The 17,626-nt window shown below is 54.5% G+C and overlaps 1 protein-coding gene across 2 annotated transcripts in view; it reads right to left on the bottom strand.

Annotated features, from left to right (window-relative positions):
• The window catches only part of ZNF423 (zinc finger protein 423), a 334,487-nt gene extending 322,763 nt beyond the window's left edge, over positions 1–11,724 (bottom strand). For both annotated transcript variants that reach the window (XM_086689498.1, XM_086689499.1), the window contains exon 1: positions 11,352–11,724. In XM_086689498.1, coding sequence (XP_086545624.1) covers positions 11,352–11,391 — 40 coding nt within the window. In that variant the 5' untranslated portion in view covers positions 11,392–11,724. The remainder of the gene's footprint in view (positions 1–11,351) is intronic.
• Between the last annotated feature and the right edge of the window lie 5,902 nt (positions 11,725–17,626).

The raw sequence follows: 17,626 nt of genomic DNA, 5'->3' as shown, positions 1-17,626 counted from the left end.
CCGCCCTGCACGGACTCCCTAGAGCTGCCTCTTCAGACTTCTCACTCTGCGGATTGGTCACTTTACAGAGTAACTTGAAAAGACCTAACACTATCTTTCTAGCCCATATTATTATTTTTCCATACTTTTTGTTTGTTTGTTTGTTTGTTTGTTTGTTTGTTTGTTTGTTTGTTTTTAATAAACTCTACCCCCAAGGTGGGGCTCAAACTCACAACCTGGAGATCAAGACTTGCATGCTCTACCCACGGTGCCAGCCAGGAGCCCCGAGCCTGTATTTTTTTTTTTTAAGTTTATTTATTTATTTTGAGAGAGACAGTGTGTGAGCAGAGGAGGGGCAGAGAGACGGGTAGAGAGAGGATCCCAAGCAGACTCCACAGTCAGCACAGAGCACGATATGGGGCTTGAACCCATGAACCATGAGATCATGACCAAGCCCAAATCAAGAGCCAGATGCTTAGCGGACTGAGCCACCCAGGTGCTCCCAGCCCGTTTTATTTTAAAACCAAAGCTTCTTGTGTTTTCCCCTTCTTATGTTCCAGGAATTAAAATCCTAAACTACTGAAGGCAGGTAGCTGATCCAATCAGTTCCATCCCATTTCATAGACAGGGAAACTGAGGCCCATAGAGGGAACTGTCCTGCCCAAGATCACAGAGCATGCTTCCTCCAGCCCACAACCCCCACATCCCCGGAGAAAAATAAATCAAACTTGACTCAGGCCTTCAGCCAGAAGGGAATCTTTCTTTTTCATCTGAGTTGTTGGTTTTTTTTAATAAATTTTTTTAATGTTTATTTATTTCTGAGACAGAGCATGAGTGGGGAAGGCGCAGACAGAGAGGGAGACACAGAATCAGAAGCAGGCTCCAGGTCCTGAGCCATCAGCACAGAGCCCGACGCGGGGCTCAAACTCACAAACCGTGAGATCATGACCTGAGCCGAAGTCGGTGGCTCAACCGACTGAGCCACCCAGACGCCCCTCATTCTGAGTTTTATTTAACTGCCAGGTTCTCTTACAAACACACCTCATCTTCTCCTTCCTGCAAACTTCCCCCAACTCCATCCCTCACTCCTAGTGCTGTTCAGGGGCAACGGATCCCTGAAAGACGAGGAAGGTCCAGAAGGCCATTTAATAAAAGCTGGGCTGCACAGGCCTGGCCAGCCCTGAGCCAGCTCAAAAACGTCCAGTCCGAAGCCCCCTGGGGCAGGAAGGGACAGGAGGAGCGTGCGATGGGGAGTTTATTCAGTGAAAAGCTTGTTTTATTTAGAATTAGCATTCGAATTTGCTTAGCATTTTTACTGAGGATTTAGTATGAAAGTCTCCTGTTGCTTTTATCATTCAAAAATGATGTTTTACAATCTAGCATAATGTTTGGCACCAAGCCTTGAGTCACCAGTAGCTCCAATCTCACCGCAGAGAGCTGCACCCCCAGTGTGGGTGAGGATAGAGGGAGAGGAGGCACAAGCATCCCCCACCACAAGGCTCCAAGACCTCAGGGATGGGGTATCTCTCACTTCTTGATGCAGAACGGGGGCTGGTGGGAGCTGGAGGGGGCAGGAGAGCCCAGCAAAGATGGCGGGGGGAGCCTCAGTCAGATCCCCCACTCTCCTTCACCTAGGGGTGCATCCACTCAGTCATTTGCTCACTACTCCCTCACTCACTTGCCCACATGTTCACTTATTCCCCTAAAGTCTGCACATCCACTCGCTTAAGAAATCCTGGATAAACACAAGGACCCAGAAGCTCAGGTCAACACCATCAACCAGTGAGTGTGGGGTCCTGGAAGCCCACCAGGTTGACCACATCTCATATGTGATTTCCTGCCCCCGAGTGAGGGGGGCAGGGAAACCTTTGCCAACTCTCAGTAGGGTTGTTCTGGGAACTGGAGATCTGAGTTACTCCCTAAGGCCCTGGGACACAGATCCAGGACCAACGTACCTACATTGTGGAGGCAGATTGTACTTTAATGGAAAGAAAACATCTGAACCTCAAGCTAAAAATACATATAGGTAGTGAGCTCCCAGAGAGTGGAAGTGTGCAAGTCCAGACTGGATGAAACTAAGGATGCCACAAACACACCCAAAGAGATCTGAATGAAGTGACCTCCAACCTGGGACTGGCAGGATTCTGAGAAGTCCAAAGGCAAAAAGAGCGCAAGTCGAATCTTCCCAACGTGCGTGCCAGGCCCTTGGCTGGCCACTCTCTCCCTGAGGGGCACAGGGCATCTGCAGAGCTGTCCTGGACACCAAGGACAGTCCTGGACACTGCTCACTGCTCCCCAGAGAACCCAGTACTCTGCAGCCTCCGCCCCAGGTGACAGGAGCCTGCCCCCTCTTCCCATCTCCCCTCCTCTGGGAGCCCACTCTCCTCCCTCACCCTCTCCCTGGGGACTCCCTAGACCTGGTGATTGTGTCTCCTCTCCCCAGGTTCAGACCCCAAGCCCCAGGGGGCCAAGGACCAAGCCATACCCCTGGCTCAGGGACCAGAAATTTGCTATGTGTTGCTGGTGGCTTCAGGGTCCTGCAGCCCCCCAGAAAAGGGAGTCACACCCAGCCACTACCACCCAGCCTCCTTCTCCAGCCATGCCCTGATCCCTAACCAAGCCCAGATGGCCATCACTCTGCCTTCAGGCAGGTAAAATTCAGTGCAACAGGAGTTAGGTGAACAGTATGTTTTATTTAATTAGGATCAACAGAAGAGATAAACCTCACAGCAGGACAGGGAATGACAACGTTGCAAAAAAATAATTCATGCCCAGGTAATGAAAGGGCGAATTTCAATTACAGAGAAAACCGGGAGAGAGACAAAGGTGCCTGGCACCTCCAAGGAGGAGGAGAATTGTATAAGCGTCAGCAATGCCCAGACCTGCGGGCCAGGGGTGGCTGGCACTCTAGGACTGGAAAGGAAGGCAACCAGGTGGCCCTTCTGGAACAGCTGTCCCTCCCTTTCCTCATCACAAACAAACCGGCCTGCAGGGGGCAGGGCTGGGGGAGCTGTCTGGGTTCTGGCCGGCAGGCCTGGGGGCCATGGGGATCTGCCCCGCCAGGGTCACCGGGCAAGCTCACAGCCAATCAGGCCCAAATGAATGGTGTCCCCAAGGGGAGAGAACAAACGTTCTAATCCTGACACTGGTCACCAGGTCACTCAGCTGCTAGCCCCCCTAACCCCTGCCCTGCCGCCTGCCACCAGCCATGATAAGGTCACTCATCCAGCGCCCTGCCCTACCTTTGGACACGCCTATCTCGCTTCTCAGGCTACAGCAAGGAAACACACCGCCAGCTCTCCAGAGTCCCTCCACCTTCTGAGCCTGCTTCTCACGTCTACCCTGGAAAATGGAGGCCTTGAACTGGGTGACTTCCTCCAAGGGTTGTGGGCTGAGACCCCCAACCCACCACCACCTAGGTGCCGCCTGAAATTGGAAAGTTCATGATGAGGATGGCTGCATAACAACGTGAACGTACGAATGCCACGGAACCGTACCCTGACAAATGGTTAAGATTAGGTAGATTTTTTAGGTTATGTATATCTTACCTCAATTTTTTAAAAGGGAAAAAAAAAATGAAGAGTTCTGGGCCCCTCCTTAGACCAGCTGGGTGCGCATCTCTCACACCTGAACTGGGGACATGCAATTCTTTTTCATTAATTTATTTAAGTCATCTCTACACCCCACGTGGGGCTCGAACTCACAAACTGGAGATCACGAGTCACATGCTCTTCAGACTGAGCCAGGCAGGCGCCCGGGGGAGGTGACGAGCACACAGCTGAGAATCCACTCCTCTGCAGGAATCCATGCTCTCCCCACATCAAGGTTCCCCTCACCTTTTCCAGCATAATGCCATGAATTACCTCAATAAATACTTCTTGTGTAAAGGAGTACTCGAAACAATGAAGCATCCAAGTTTCACAGCCCAAGGAAAAATCTTTATCGACCTATTTTCCCTCCAAAATGAGCACACCCACCATGCTGTCCTTCCCTTGGCTTGGCCCCCCTGTACCTCAGACAGCAGAATTTGCACAAGTGGGCTCGGCACGTTCTCCCTCTCTCTCCCCCTCATGCCCTCACCCCGTCCTTCAGGTGACGGCAGCCCCAGCACCCCCATTAGCCGTGAGGAAAATTGCTGTTAAATTAGCAAGCCCATCTACAGAGCCCCATTTTATATCCCAATTCAGAAGATGGCATGAACATCTGCTTTCACTTCAAGACATTAATTTTCAATTATTGGAGAAAAACAAAATTAGTCCTGACAAATTGCTGGCGAGCACAAGCTCTTGTCTGGTGGTTCATAATAATAACTTCGGGGGCCCACAATTAGTGTCCTCGGACGGAGTTTCCTGATGGGTCCCTGTCATCTGAAGCCCGCAACAGCAGCCTCCTAGTGCTGGAGCATTCTCGGCCATTCTCAGGGAACGGCCTCTTCGGGACAGGCTCAAAGAACTAAGGAAGTTAGAGGTTCTTCTCTTTCTGGAGAAGGCAGAGCTGGGGTGGAGGGGAAGGGAGAGGTTGAATAAGAAACACCCATCCTGACCATTTCCAGCTTCAGATGGTTCAAGCCTTGCTTCCCTTCCACGCACTTATATGGGAATGCAAATCACTCCTGAGTCCAGGGGCACCCAGCAATGACACACACATAGACCACTTTATAATTCCAGTCTGCCATCTTCAATGGGGGAGGGACGGGTGACATGATTCTCTTACGAGACCCCTTCCACCCCTGCCGTAATGTCATCCAGGATTCTCAGTCCAAAACTCAACAGCTCCAGCCTCTGAGATCGGAATACTTATGAATCTTCTATGACAACAACAACAAAAAAAACCTGTTTGCTGGGGTCCCATCAACCCAGGACCTGGTTCAGCCCGGACCAGAGTCTACAGGAAAAAAAAAAAAAAAAAGAAAGAAAGAAAACTCTGACTTTGCCAATCTCAAGAACCCCAAATCCAGAGAACAACCCACTTGATAAGATATTATCAACACTGTAATCTCATTTGATGGGTTTTTTTATGTATCTTGGCTGCTGTAATCACTATATCAATAAGAAGCCACTGAAATGTGAATGAGCAGAAGAATTCGGAGATAATGACGTGGCAATCTTTGAATGTGACTTGTCACAACTGAAAACTAGAGTGTGTTTGCCTAGCGAACAGTCCAGACTCCTGCGGGGGGGGGGGGGGGGGGGTACTGGAGGGATAGTAACCAGAGGGAGGCAGGTCGAAAAAAAAAAAAAAGAAAGAAAGAAAACAAAACAAAATAAAAACAACAAAGGAAAATTATATCTTTAAGAAGAGAATGAAAGCCGCTGCTACTTCCAAAGTCAACTGGGTAACTGAGCTCCAACATTGTGTAATTGACTTTGCAAGTAGAACAACAGCAACGTAACAAAGAAAATGTCAGTGTTTTCACAGCACTAATCTATAACGCTGGGAGGCCCTCCCGCTGTCAGCCAGGGCTGACAATACAATAGCTTTCAAAGGGATATTACCATCATGCTTTTATTCCTGACATCAATCAAGACAAAGAGAATCCTTTTCACAAGACATTAAAAATCAAACCTTTGTACAAGAAGATAGGTAAAACAGCATTCTCCTTAAAGACAGCCACACAGCGCAATCAGCTAATTGGCGCTCCTTAAAAGAGGTGAAGTATTTGTATTTACTGAGTGTACAACCCCAATCGTTGGCTGCCACCGATCCTGTCAGGTAAGCTATGAATCAAAACTTTCCATCAGCATTGCCCCCACTCCACTGCACCCTCCCTCCCACCGTAGGCAGAGGGAGCTGACAGCGCTGTAAACTTCAAACGGGATATAACTGATCCAGGCTTAATTAGTCCATTTTGGGTGCAAAACTACTCTGATTCCTGACTAACGGGGCACAAAATGCCCTTGCAAGCTGAGAGGAACCTGCAGAAATTGTCAATTTCACCAATCCAGGTTTTCCCTGGCTACCCACAGCAATGGGGTGCCCACTAACAGCTTTCAAGGTATTATTCTTTTGCAATTACCCTAGACCCGCAGATGGAAGCCCTGATATCTATGGGAAATGTTTTCAAGACGTTAAGATAATATTCTTTGCAAACACCAGCGTACCATAGACAAGGTCCAGGAAAGGTAAATCCATCTCAACCTCGACCAAAGGGTTAACTGAATCTACACATTGTTTAGTTAAAAAAAAAAAAAAAAAAAAAAAAAGACGCGGTGGGGGCTGGTTGGAGTTGGGGAGGCATTCAGGAAAGCTAAGTCATCTTCTGCTAGCTTACCAACAAGAGTTTTTGATGACTGCGTGTCAAAAGTTGGTGCCACTTACAGAACCCTGCAGGTCCAGGAGCGGGGCATTGTATAAGAGGTGCCCATGTTTGTGAGAGGTCATTATCTGCACACTCCAACACACCCACCGGAGTGCACGGGGTCCAAGATGCCACCTCCCCATACCTCTTCGGGGCTTGATGGATCCACTGGTCCCAGGCCCCAAACTATTGCTAAGGAGGAGGGGGTAGAGAACTCACTCAATTTCCAGCAGGGGGTCCCTTTGGAACCCAGAGCCACGGTGTTGTGTGACTTTTTCCTCCGGTACCTAACAGACCACCTGCCAAAAATACGGGAGTCCAGCCACTTGAAGACAGAGATGCTACTCTATAAGCATCTGCAGCAGGAAAGAGGTTTTCCTTTTCAAACGTAACAGAAACAGCTTTCCGTTTATTCTTTAATTGTTTATTTTTAAACAGTATCTGAACAACAGGTGCTGTTTGTTCACTTTACAAGCAGAAATTTTAAGGGAAGAGGGACCTGGCCTCAAAACCGCGCTGAACAATCCTGTGCTGCTACCACCACCTACATCAGCCTTTTTCCAAGAGCCAGGCAGCAAGCACGCCTGTACAATCAGCCTCAGTGGCGGGTTCCTTTCGTTTACACATCCAAATGAACAGTTAAGAGAAATCAATGCATCTAATTGCCAGACTATTAAATCCTACATCAGGGGAAGAATTCCACAGCCACCAGCTTAAGAGTTGGCTACCGATATAGCAATTATTGCAACTTTCTATTAGATTGAACCAGATCCCCCTTTGGTCTCCAGCTAGCAACACTGTGCTCAAAGATGCTGCACTTCTGTTTCTTCTCTCGTTTCTCCCTCCTCCTCCTCTGCTAACACACTGTAGCATGCTACAACAGTGCCAGGGCTGGCTGGTTCTACTAAGTTACTTTATGACTGTAAAGTCACCAGCATTTTGCACCTTTCTGTTATTAATGCACTGCTGGGCACCTTATGGTTAAACGTTTAGCGCGGTCCTCCTGCCAGAGGCACATAGTTATCTTATTTTATTGCTTATTAAGTTTTTGCAAGGAAACAGGTGTAAGAATCTAAACAGCAATTACTAGACATAAGGGATGTTTTCTAGAGTAAGACAGGCTCTTCCAGTCACTGAGAGGTCGGGGACCTAATGGGTGGGGGGGGGACTAAATATTAGGATTAAATGTCACTGCCCAATCCACACAGAAAGCTAAAGAACCTATAAAGGATTTGTTTTGCCCTTCCTACAAGATCATGTACATTTAGCCAAACAAATCTCGGCAATTTACACTTGTATGTGGTCTCAGCTGAATCAAGAAACCTGTAACCTCAGAACGCCTCTATTTATTACATCTCAATTATTTCCATGGAAACACAAGCAGTGGCGAACACTGTTCCCAAGTCCCTAGACCACCAAATTTCTAAGATGGACTTTTGAGGAGCTAAGAGCTGGCAGGAGAGGAAGACAGAGAAAAGGAGGGGAGTGCAGAGAACTCACTGGGGGTGGTTTTGGATGTTGGGGGCGGGGGGGGGGGTACATGGACACAGCCTGAGTGCTAATTAATATTAAGAACTGTAATTAACAAGCAGTTGTTAGATGGAGAAAAGCAACTATTAAAATTATTCAAAAGTTTTAAAATGAGGCTGGGAAAAAAGATGTATTTAATTCTCCATATACATAAATAAATAGGCTTTTCGTGGATCTGAGGAGGCAGTGTGGGTGAAGGGAGACAGGTTACCAAGTCACCTGATATCATCAGCCAAAATAACATCAGTGAGATGTGATGAGAACAGCCCTGGAGAATGAGGCCAAAATTATCAAAGGAAACAAATCATCTCACAACTGCCACACCACACCACCAGGAGACAGAAAGGGAGAGGGAATGGTGTACAGAGGGAAAATCGGTCAGAAAACATGACTTTTGTAACATTCGTGGGGTTTTGGTGTGTTTTGTTTGTTTGTTTGTTTGTTTGTTTGTTTGTTTTTAATCAGAAGGTTTTGAAAACCAATGAGGCTATTTCCACCCCCCACCTCCACCCCACCCCACCCCCCATCCCCGTCCTAGTGCCCTGGCCCCCTTCCCTATTTGCTGGGTGTCCTCCCTGGGAGATGGATTTTCCAAAGAAGGACAAACAGCCACAGGGACAAGTGACCCCGCTCCAGAAGGAAGAATGTATCCATGAGTGGGAAGTGAGAACCCCTCCACACACACACCCCAGGCCTGTTTGATTTTCAGAGCAGCAAAGCCGGGGCTTTCAAATCACACTTTCTGAGCATCCATTAGAAATTGTTATATTTCTGTCTTTCCTTCCTGCTATGGGCTTTCACATTTCCGAGATCAATTACGAATTACAGCCAAGCGACTTTCACAGCAGAATGCGCGGGCTGGGGAAGTCCACAATGCCTCCACGTTAGCCCTGACACACAGCAGTGGAGACAAAATAAAACAAAATCTAAAAGGCACCACTGTTCCTTAAGAAGCACCTTCAAGCATTTTTAAAGGTGAGGACCTTGTCATTTTAAACACTTGGTGTGGAGCTGTCCACACTCAAGCACACACTTTGAATATTGCCTGAGAAGGGGGGGGGGGGGGAGGCAGTTCTTGAAAAGCCATAAATCCATCACCTGCTGAAACTCTTATCTATTCAAATTATCATCTCTCTTAATTCCTCCCTTGATAAGTGGCCACATCTCCACCCTATCCACCCCAGTAAACTGAATAAAAGGCAAAGTGGTGAGAGACCAGGGTTGTAGCTGCTTTTGGAAAATGCAAAGAACCACAGGGAGAAACAGAGGGTCTCAGGCTCCAAGGGCAGAAAGGCGCTGTGTGGTTGATATTTACAGTACTTCTCAAAATGCCTACACTGGTCTCGTTCCCACTTTGCTGTCCTTCCCCTACCAATTAGCTGCAATTGTCGGCTATACATTCACACATATAGATTTGGAGAGAGACATTCATTAAAAATCATGTCAAGTCTCATTTCATGAAAGACTGAGACCAATTCTTGAGTCTTTCTCAGAGATACACAGAGTGGCTTTAGAATCAGGTTCGAGCAACTCTGAAACACCCACCCATCTGTTCCCTGCAAATTGCTCTACCTTTGCTTTCTGTGTCTCACCTTCTAAAATAAGGAGGTTTGGAGGCAGAGATTGAGGTTAGAGGTAGGTAAGCTTTGCATCTTCCTTTATGAAAAACCTGCTCCTAGCCATAGATTTAACTCAAAATCAACTATGGGAGTTAAATAAAACTGTTTTACCAACCACAGATTCCAAGTCAACATTTTCTTTTGGGCCATCTTACGTGGCTCTTGAAGGAGTAAGGACTGAGCAGTGAGCCACGGAAAGAGAAAAGGAATCAAGTATTATTTCAAACCATAGAGCCCTTCTATTCAGCAAAAGGACGAACGTCTACCATTTGCCTGTCACCTTCTTGGGTTCTCTTCTGATTTCCTTGCACCTGGATCAGAACACCCTCTGGATCCCCAATTCTGGGCAGCAGGCCATGTGATCCCAGGTTGGGATGCCCGCCCTGGTGAGGGGAACAAGACCAGCTTCTCTCAAGGAAACAGAGGAAAGGGGGCAGCTGCCTTGCCTAGAGTTTGGACTGAGTTGGTCTGCTTCTAAGATGACAGGGACAGTCTCTGCTCAGCCAGGCGCCCTGGAATCTGCTGGGACTCTAGAAGGACAGCAATGGCGGGTGTCTCACGACCTTCCTTGCCAGATTCAGTCCCAGCCTTTCCAGCCCGGAGCAAGGCTGGCAGGAAGGGAGCGGGGCCCCAGCGCCTTCCCGCGCAGGCCTCCAGGAAATGAACTTTTCAGAGCAGAACTGGGCTAGGGCCAGAGGTCATCAGGGGAGTTGGGAAGGGACAAGGGCCTCGGGACTTTTGGCTCCAGAGACGTAGCAGCTTTCATCCTGTCCCTCCTCTGTCATCTCTCAGCGCGACGGGCCGGCCGGGCACCCACCCGAGGCGCTGGAATCGGCACAAAGCAGCAGGCAGGCCTGGAGAGGCCAGCTGTGGGGGGAGAGAAGGGCAGGGGAGGGGCTCCGTCGCCTGTGCGCGGCCTCTCCCTAGGGCCTTTGCTCTCCAGGGGCCCACCAGAGCCAGGGGCCCTTGATGGAAATAGAAAGCAAAGCAAAGAAGACGAAGGAAGGGGGGTGGTGTTTGTGTGTGTGCGTGTGTGTTGTGTATCCTTACTAACGTGCGCACTCCAGGGACCCGACACAGGAAGCTGGCCTAGGTGTCGAGGATGTGAAGCGCCCAATGCCCGTGGTTGGGTCCCGGGCGCCCTCCACGAAGGGGCGCGCGCGGCGGCCGCTGCGCTCCCCTGGGGGCCCGCGTCCTGCCGGCGCTGCGCAGACAATGAACTCCTGGCGGAGGCTCCCGGCCCGGTTGGCCTCGGTGGAGGAGGCAGGAAGTGCGGGGGCCCGGGCCGGGAGCGCGGCTCGGGCAAGGGACAGGGAGGGGGCGCCTGGTGGCCGGGGCGGGGACGCGGCGCCCAGGGCGCGCGCAAGCTCTGCCCGCCGCCCTCCGAGTCCCGGGGCGACAAGGCGCGGGCCGAGGAAAGGCGGCAAGGCCCGGGGCCGCGCGAGAGCGGCCTCGGGGTTGCCGGCCTCCCGGGCGTCCGTGCTCACCGCCTCTTCCTTCCTCCCGCCGCCCGCCCGCCGCCGCCGCCGCCGCCGCCACCGAGATTCGCAATCCCCGCCAAGTCAGGCCCGCACCCCTTGATTGGCCACGCGGGCCCGGGGCCCGCACAGAGGGAGCGGCGAGAGCCCCTCAGCTGCACCCCCGGGCCCGGGTCCCCCGCGGGCGGCGGCGCGGAGCCGGGAGAGGGTCTGGACGGGCAGGGTGTCCGCAGCGTGCCCCCTCCGCCGCCTCCGCCTCCCGCTCGCGGCTTCCTCCTCCCCCTCCTCTTCCTCCTCCTCCGCCTCCGCCTCCTCCTCCGCCGCCGCCTCCTCCTCCTCTCGGCTCGCTCGCGCGGGTCCCCGGCCGCCCGCCCGCTCGCCGGTCCCTCCTCCCTCGCTCCCTCCCTCCCCGCTGGCTCGCGCCTCCGCCGGGCCTCGCTCGCTCACCTTTCACCGAGCGCGGCTTCGCCTGCTTCCGCCTGGACATGTCCGGGGCTCCCGGCGCTCCGTCGCCCTCCGCGGCCGGCTCCCCCCGCCGCCCCCCGCCGCTCCGGGCTGCCCTTCTCCCCCTTCTCCTCCGCCTGCCTCTCGGAAACTTTTTTTTTTGCAGCCGGGTCGGCGGCTGCGGGGAGCGGATCGCAGGTCCCGGGCGGCCTCCCTGGGGGGGACGGCCCGGGCCGGCCGAGGCCGCTCGGGGGCGGGGGGAGGCCCGGGGGCCGCGCCGGAGCCCTGCCTGTTGCAATGCGGCAGCCGGGGGCTCTCGGTCCCAGCGGCGGTCCCAGCGGCGCGGGGAGTCCGGAGGCCACTCGGCCGAGCCGAGTTATGCAAAAAAAAAAAAAAAAAAAAAAAAAGCCGCCCCCCTCCTCCTCCCCACCCCCCGCCGGCCCCCGGCCCCTGCGGCCCCCTCCCTCCCTCCCCCACCCTACCGCCACCCTCACCCTCCTCCTCCTTCTGCTCCTCCGCCCCTTGCCGGATTTTTGTGCAAAGTTTGCAGGCGTCCGGCCACGCAGCCCGGTGCGGAGCTCACAATGAACCCATCTGAGGAGGGGGGGGACGGGGCTGGAGTCGAGGGGGGTCTCAGGGGGGGTGGAGACCGGGAGGCGGTCGGGAGCGCGGAAGCTCAGCACCCCCCGGAAAAAAAAAAAAGCCTTCAAATTAGCCCCTGCCGCACACACAAAAAAATAATAAATATTAATGGATAAAAAAATGTCCAAACGGCTGGTTTGGAGATTATGATGGATGGGGAGGGGGGTTCCCTCAACTCAGCCTACTTGGGAGCGGGGGGGGGGGCTCGAAACGGCCGCAGTGGCTCGGAAGCCGCAGCTCGGGGCCCCTGGCTCACGCCCCCTTCTCTGGCTCTCGGCTCGGTCCGGCGCCGGCCCCCCGGAGGAGGAAGGGGCGCGCGGGGGCGCTCAGGCGGCGGCGGGCAGGCGCGCCCGTGCCCCGGGCATCGCTCAGCCCGTGCGCCGGGCCGCCGCTGCCTGCCCTCGGGCTGCGGTGCTCAGCGCGCGGCGCGCAGCCGATCCCCAGGCCGGTGCCAAGTCGCCGGCCCCGCTAGCTGCCTCCATGGGCCAAGGGCTCGGAGAGGGGGGAGGCGGCGGCCGCGGCGGCGGAGGAGGACGAGCAGGCGGCGGCCGGGCTCCCGTCCTCCCGGGCAGCGGCGGCGGCGGCGGCTGCGCCCCGGCTCCTCCGCGCTCCAGCCGGCGCCGGCCCGCCCGCCAGCCTCCCTTGCGCTCCTGTCTTCTTTGTGGTCGCTGGCTCTCCTCCTCCCGATCCGGCTGCTGGGGCTGCACTGCAGAGACACATAATAAAGCCAGGCTTGGCTGGAAATGTAGCCGGGTCCCAGCAGGAGGATGTGAGGAGCGGAGTCCCGGCGGGGGAGCGCTCTGATCCCGTGGGGCGCCCCGCACTGCTCCGGCTCGGATCAGACGGAGAGAGGGCCAACAGCACCGAGCGATGGACAGCGCTGGAAATACAGCTCCGGCCGCCCGCAAAACCCGGACCGCGGCGGCGGTGGCGGCGGCAGGCACGGCGCGGGCGCGGGCACCGTACCGGCACGCGGGGCCCCGACTTGGGCGCCCGCGGCACCCGGGGAGGGAGGAGGAAACAGACACAGGGCCCACGCGCGCTGTCAAGCTAGCCCAGATGCATTAGCGTCACAAACTGCAAAGGGGGGAGGGGGGGCCAACTGGGGTGAATTGCCCTAGCACTGCCTCTTCTGCAAATTATGCCCCTCGCACATGAATTATGCCCCTCGAACTTGGCTTTTCCCTCTTGAATTCTGCCCACTGGTCGGTGTTTGAAGACCATCTCTACCCCACATCGGCAAACTCTTCCACCACTGAGCCAACTCTGGCGCCCCACACCTGCGTTTGTGGGGTTCCTGCCTCTGGTTGCGCACTTCTTAGTTAAGACAATAAAAGGAGCATCTCCGCCCCGGCACATTGCAGTTGCGCTGCCTTCCCCGGCGGTCGAGAAAAGAAACCGGCTCCTACTTTCCACCAAGTTCTGCCCCAGCCACTAGGGGGCGCCTCGCGTCCCTGCCACTCTCGAGACGGTGGAGGTTTGGTCTCCGAGACTGCCGGGGAAGCGCGCGGACTTGGGAAAAGTCTTCCGCAGGCGACTCCCCTAAACTATTCCTGTGAAGCCTCCCCCTCCCCCTCCAGCTGCAGGCGGCCGGGTCCAGGGTGGGGGAGAGGCCCCGACATCGCCCCCCTCCCGGGCGAGTGGCGCCACCTTGGGCCGGCTCGCCCGAGAGCTGGGAGAGAGAAGCGGGTGCGCGGCGCGGCGCTGGGGGTTATCAATCTCGCGGATCGATAAGTTGCCACTCGGAGAGGGGAGGGCTGTGTCCCCTCGGAGACGAGTTACCCAGGGCAACCTTTCAGGGAAAAACCCGCTGCCCGCCGAGAGCCGCGCCGGGGCCGGCCGGGCAGAGGCGCCCGCCCCAAGCAGGGCGCCTGCGCCCCGCCGTTCCCCAGCCCTCCCGCCAGCCCGGCCCGCGCCCCCCTTGGCTCGCTGCGCGGTCCCACCCGGCCCTGCTCGCCTCTCAGGGCCTGCGGGCTCCCACCCCATGCTGGGCGGAAAGCGGAGGTAGATGCCGCCCCCGCACCCCTGTGGCTAGGGAGCCCAGGCCGACGGGTGCGGGGAAAGGCCTGAGGCGGGGTGGGGGGCGGGTAGGATGGGGGGAGGCCATGCTCTCGAGCTCAAGGCCGTCTCCGAGGTGCAGTCGGGTGACTGGCGAAACGCGACGGAGAGGCGGACACCTTGACTCGGGGAGACAGAGAGGATCCCCAGAGGAGCCAGGAGCGGGACAGAGATGTCCCCTAACTGAGATCCAGCCCTGAGAGCCCCCGACCCAAGTTAGAGCTGCAACCACCACTACCCCCCCACACACCCCCCCCCCCAGGTCGCCTCCCTCCCCAGCTCTTGTGTCACGGAGTGTGCAACGTCTTGGCCTTCCCGGAGGACGGTGGGAGCCGCCTCTCGAAGATCGCGGACGGCCTGGGTAGCTGAGAGGGGGTGCCTGGGCCAGAGCGAGGGCAGAGGCCGCGAGGCGCCTGGGAAGGAGCCAGGAAGGAGGGGCCGAATCAGCAGCTCCCCCACCCCCGCCGGCGCCTGGGATCGAGGCCCGCGGAGAGAGGCTGACAGGCGGCAGATGGCACACGCTGGGGGAGGGGGCGGTTGGCCTCAGCTCCGGGGTGCCCCCGCCGCGGGCTCCCTCTCCTAGGGGGAGGGGGTGGAGAACAGCCCCCGGCTCGCCCGCCCTGGCTCTCTGGGGGGCTGAAGACTCGCGGATCTCGCCCAGCCGGGAGCCGGAGAGAAGGGGCCAGACAAAAGGAGCGCCGTGGGGTAGGGGTGTGCTGGAGGAAAGGAGGGGTCAGCGGGCGGTGTTTGGAGACCCGCGGTGCTGCCTTTTTTCCACCCTCCGGGAACTGCGGAAGGACCCAGAGGCCAAAGGTGGGGATAACCGACTGGCGGGTGGGCGACTGCGTATTCCAAACTGATCCACAAGGGCTGGGGGTCCTGGAGAAGAGCACAAAGTTTTCTGGAGTCCTTCCCTGCACGTCGCAGCCACACACGTTCGCGTCCCGACGCTCATCCCTCCCCTGCGAGACCTGTCTGCTGTCTCCCAGCTCGGTGGCAGTCAGGGTGCAGAAGGAGCTCGACCTCGTCCCCGCCTCAGCCCGGCCCCGATTTCTCTGAAGCTTGTTTCATTTTTAACTCCTTCCAGAAAAACAAAAACAAAAACGCTGTTTTAAGGAAAATTCCAGAGCAGCAAAAAGCCAGTAGCTCCTACCAAAAGGGTCTCAGGGGGCACGGGGTGAGGGAAGGCTAGCCTTGTTTCTCACCAGCCTAGTGACCAGGGACCAGAAAAAGGTCATTTTCGGGTGGTGTTTCACATCCCACCTGCCTGCTTCCGTCAGTGTATCCAGGGCTCTGGGAGCCTCCCCTGTGAGAAAGTCCCCCTGTGGCCTCTTCTTCCTCATCGGCAAATTACAGTCGCTCCTGCCCAAAGAAGTGGCTGCAGAAATCCTTTGTAAACTGAAAGAAGTCACCATCATAAATGCAAGAGAAATTACAAATTGATGTTTTTGAAAACAAATGAGACCTTGTTCACATAAATGGTCATCTTCCTTTCAAGTCAATAACTTGGCTGTAGGAGGGGCAACTCCCACCCAAGGGGCTGCCTCCCCACCATTTTCTGTACGCTCCTAATGATGCGTCCCCAGACACACAACGAGAGGCTTCTTTTTTGAGCTTCAAAAAGAGGCAAGGTGTCATCTGGTGAATTCAGGAGTGGCGCTGTGGTTGACAACAACAAGGTAGGACAACGAAGTAAAATAAGATAGGGTTCCTTTTGTGGCCTCTAAACTAGTATCCCTTGAAGGGTCAAGAGGTGCGTCGCAGTAAATCACCGCCCGCGCAAACGCACACACACTTACTTTAAGTAAACAGCAGTCACTGGAATATGGAATTCATGATTTTTGTTCACCTTTTTATTCCCAGAAAGTCACCCTCTCTACTGGGAAAACTTGCATCAGCCTATAAAGAACAGCCATTTGGGGGCGCTGTGTGGCTCGGTAGGTTGGGCCTCCAGCTTCTGCTCAGGTCATGATCTTGTGGTTAGTGAATTCCAGCCCCGTGTCAGGCTCTGTGCTGACAGCTCAGAGCCCGGAGCCTGCTTCAGATTCTGTGTCTCCCTCTCTCTCTGCCCCTCCCCCACTCATACTCTGTCTCTCTCTCTCTCAAAAATAAATAAAACATTAAAAAAATATTGATAAGGGACAGCCATTTTGGGGAAAGAAGGTTAACCCCCCCAGTCTTCCCCCAGAAAATAAGTTCATTCCTTTGTTTACCTGTTTATTTAACACGTATTTATTGATTGTGTGCCTACTGTGTGCCATAAGTGAGCGGGAAGCAAGGAGCAAGGACCACAGGCCCTCCCTGCTGGGGCTTATTCTCTGGTGGGGAGGCTGACTTTTAATAAATGGCCATATAAATAATTATTTAATTACAGTTTTGAACAATCCTAAGAAGGAAAAATATAGTGTAAAGGAGGCCAAAAAACAGAGGGTCACAGTGGTGGTCTGGCTGAGAGCCTGGAGGGGGAGGAAGGAGTCAGGAAAGAGGAGAGAGAACAGAGTTCCTGGCAGAGTGAACAGTGTGTGTAAAGGGCCTGAGGTGGGAACGGGCTGGTGCTTCTGAGGACAGGCTGTCACAGCCAGGCTTAGAAGCCGATCTGATCCATCTTCCAACCCAGCCTTCCTCATTGCCCCACTGGAGAACCTCAGGCAAGGGACTTGACGTACCTCCATTTTCTCATCTGCGAAAGGGAGATACAGGTCACATGGATCTCGTGGGGCTGCCCTGCGGATTTCATATTCATAAGCACGACCTGTCGGGCCCAGAGCAGAGCCACCAGGTCTGACAGCTATTATCAGGCCTCCACTTTCCTCCCTTCTGGTCTCTCACCTTTACCACCCACCAAGGTCAACCATGTCTCTAAAGGGAGATGCCCGTCACGCAACTGCACATTCCCTCCTCATACTGACAAGTCCCTTCCTCCCCTGGTTGTTCCCTTGAGATAGGACAGACATGTCCCTGCTTTCTAGAAGCTTTCTAGCAGCTTTAGGTCTATGGTGAGGGAATCTGTGTTTGAGTGGATTTTTCCTTTTTCTCTTTTGCATTTTTGTTTGCTTATCATGATCCATCTATTCATGGAATCCAGGCTTCCCCGGACACTCCTGTCCGGGAAGTACTAAGGTTGAACCACTAGGAGATGGCCTGGCACCCAGATGACTAGCCGGCAGCGGCCTACCATCCAGGTCCTCCCTGCCTCCACACGGGTATTTACGACATTGAGGCCTGGTCTTGAAGCTTCTGAGGCTTCAGAACCCAGTAAGACAAGAGAGTTCCTTCCTCTGCTCTCAGTTCTCAGCCTGGCTTTTTTTGGGGAGGGAATTCCCTGCAGATGCTCCTGAAGTTCTCCAAAGGTCCCCAATCCCCCCCGCCCTGCCCCATGACCACGACTCAAAGAGACCAGCAGCAGGCCCAGACATCTGCCTCCCAGGGGCTTTGGGAGTACAGTGCCAAAAACAATACATTGGGTGTGGGAACCTCCTTGTCTTCAGTTTCTGTTCAGCTGGGAAAGCCATTTCTATTTTATCATCATTATTATAATTATTTAATTCTTCAAGTGTCAGCAGGCTTTGTAAGGAACA

This window comes from Puma concolor, chromosome E2, assembly GCF_028749965.1.
Source record: "Puma concolor isolate L17-30 chromosome E2, mPumCon1.1.hap2, whole genome shotgun sequence".
In the NCBI taxonomy this organism is placed as follows: Eukaryota; Metazoa; Chordata; class Mammalia; order Carnivora; family Felidae; genus Puma; species Puma concolor.
This window is presented reverse-complemented; position numbering and strand designations above follow the sequence as displayed.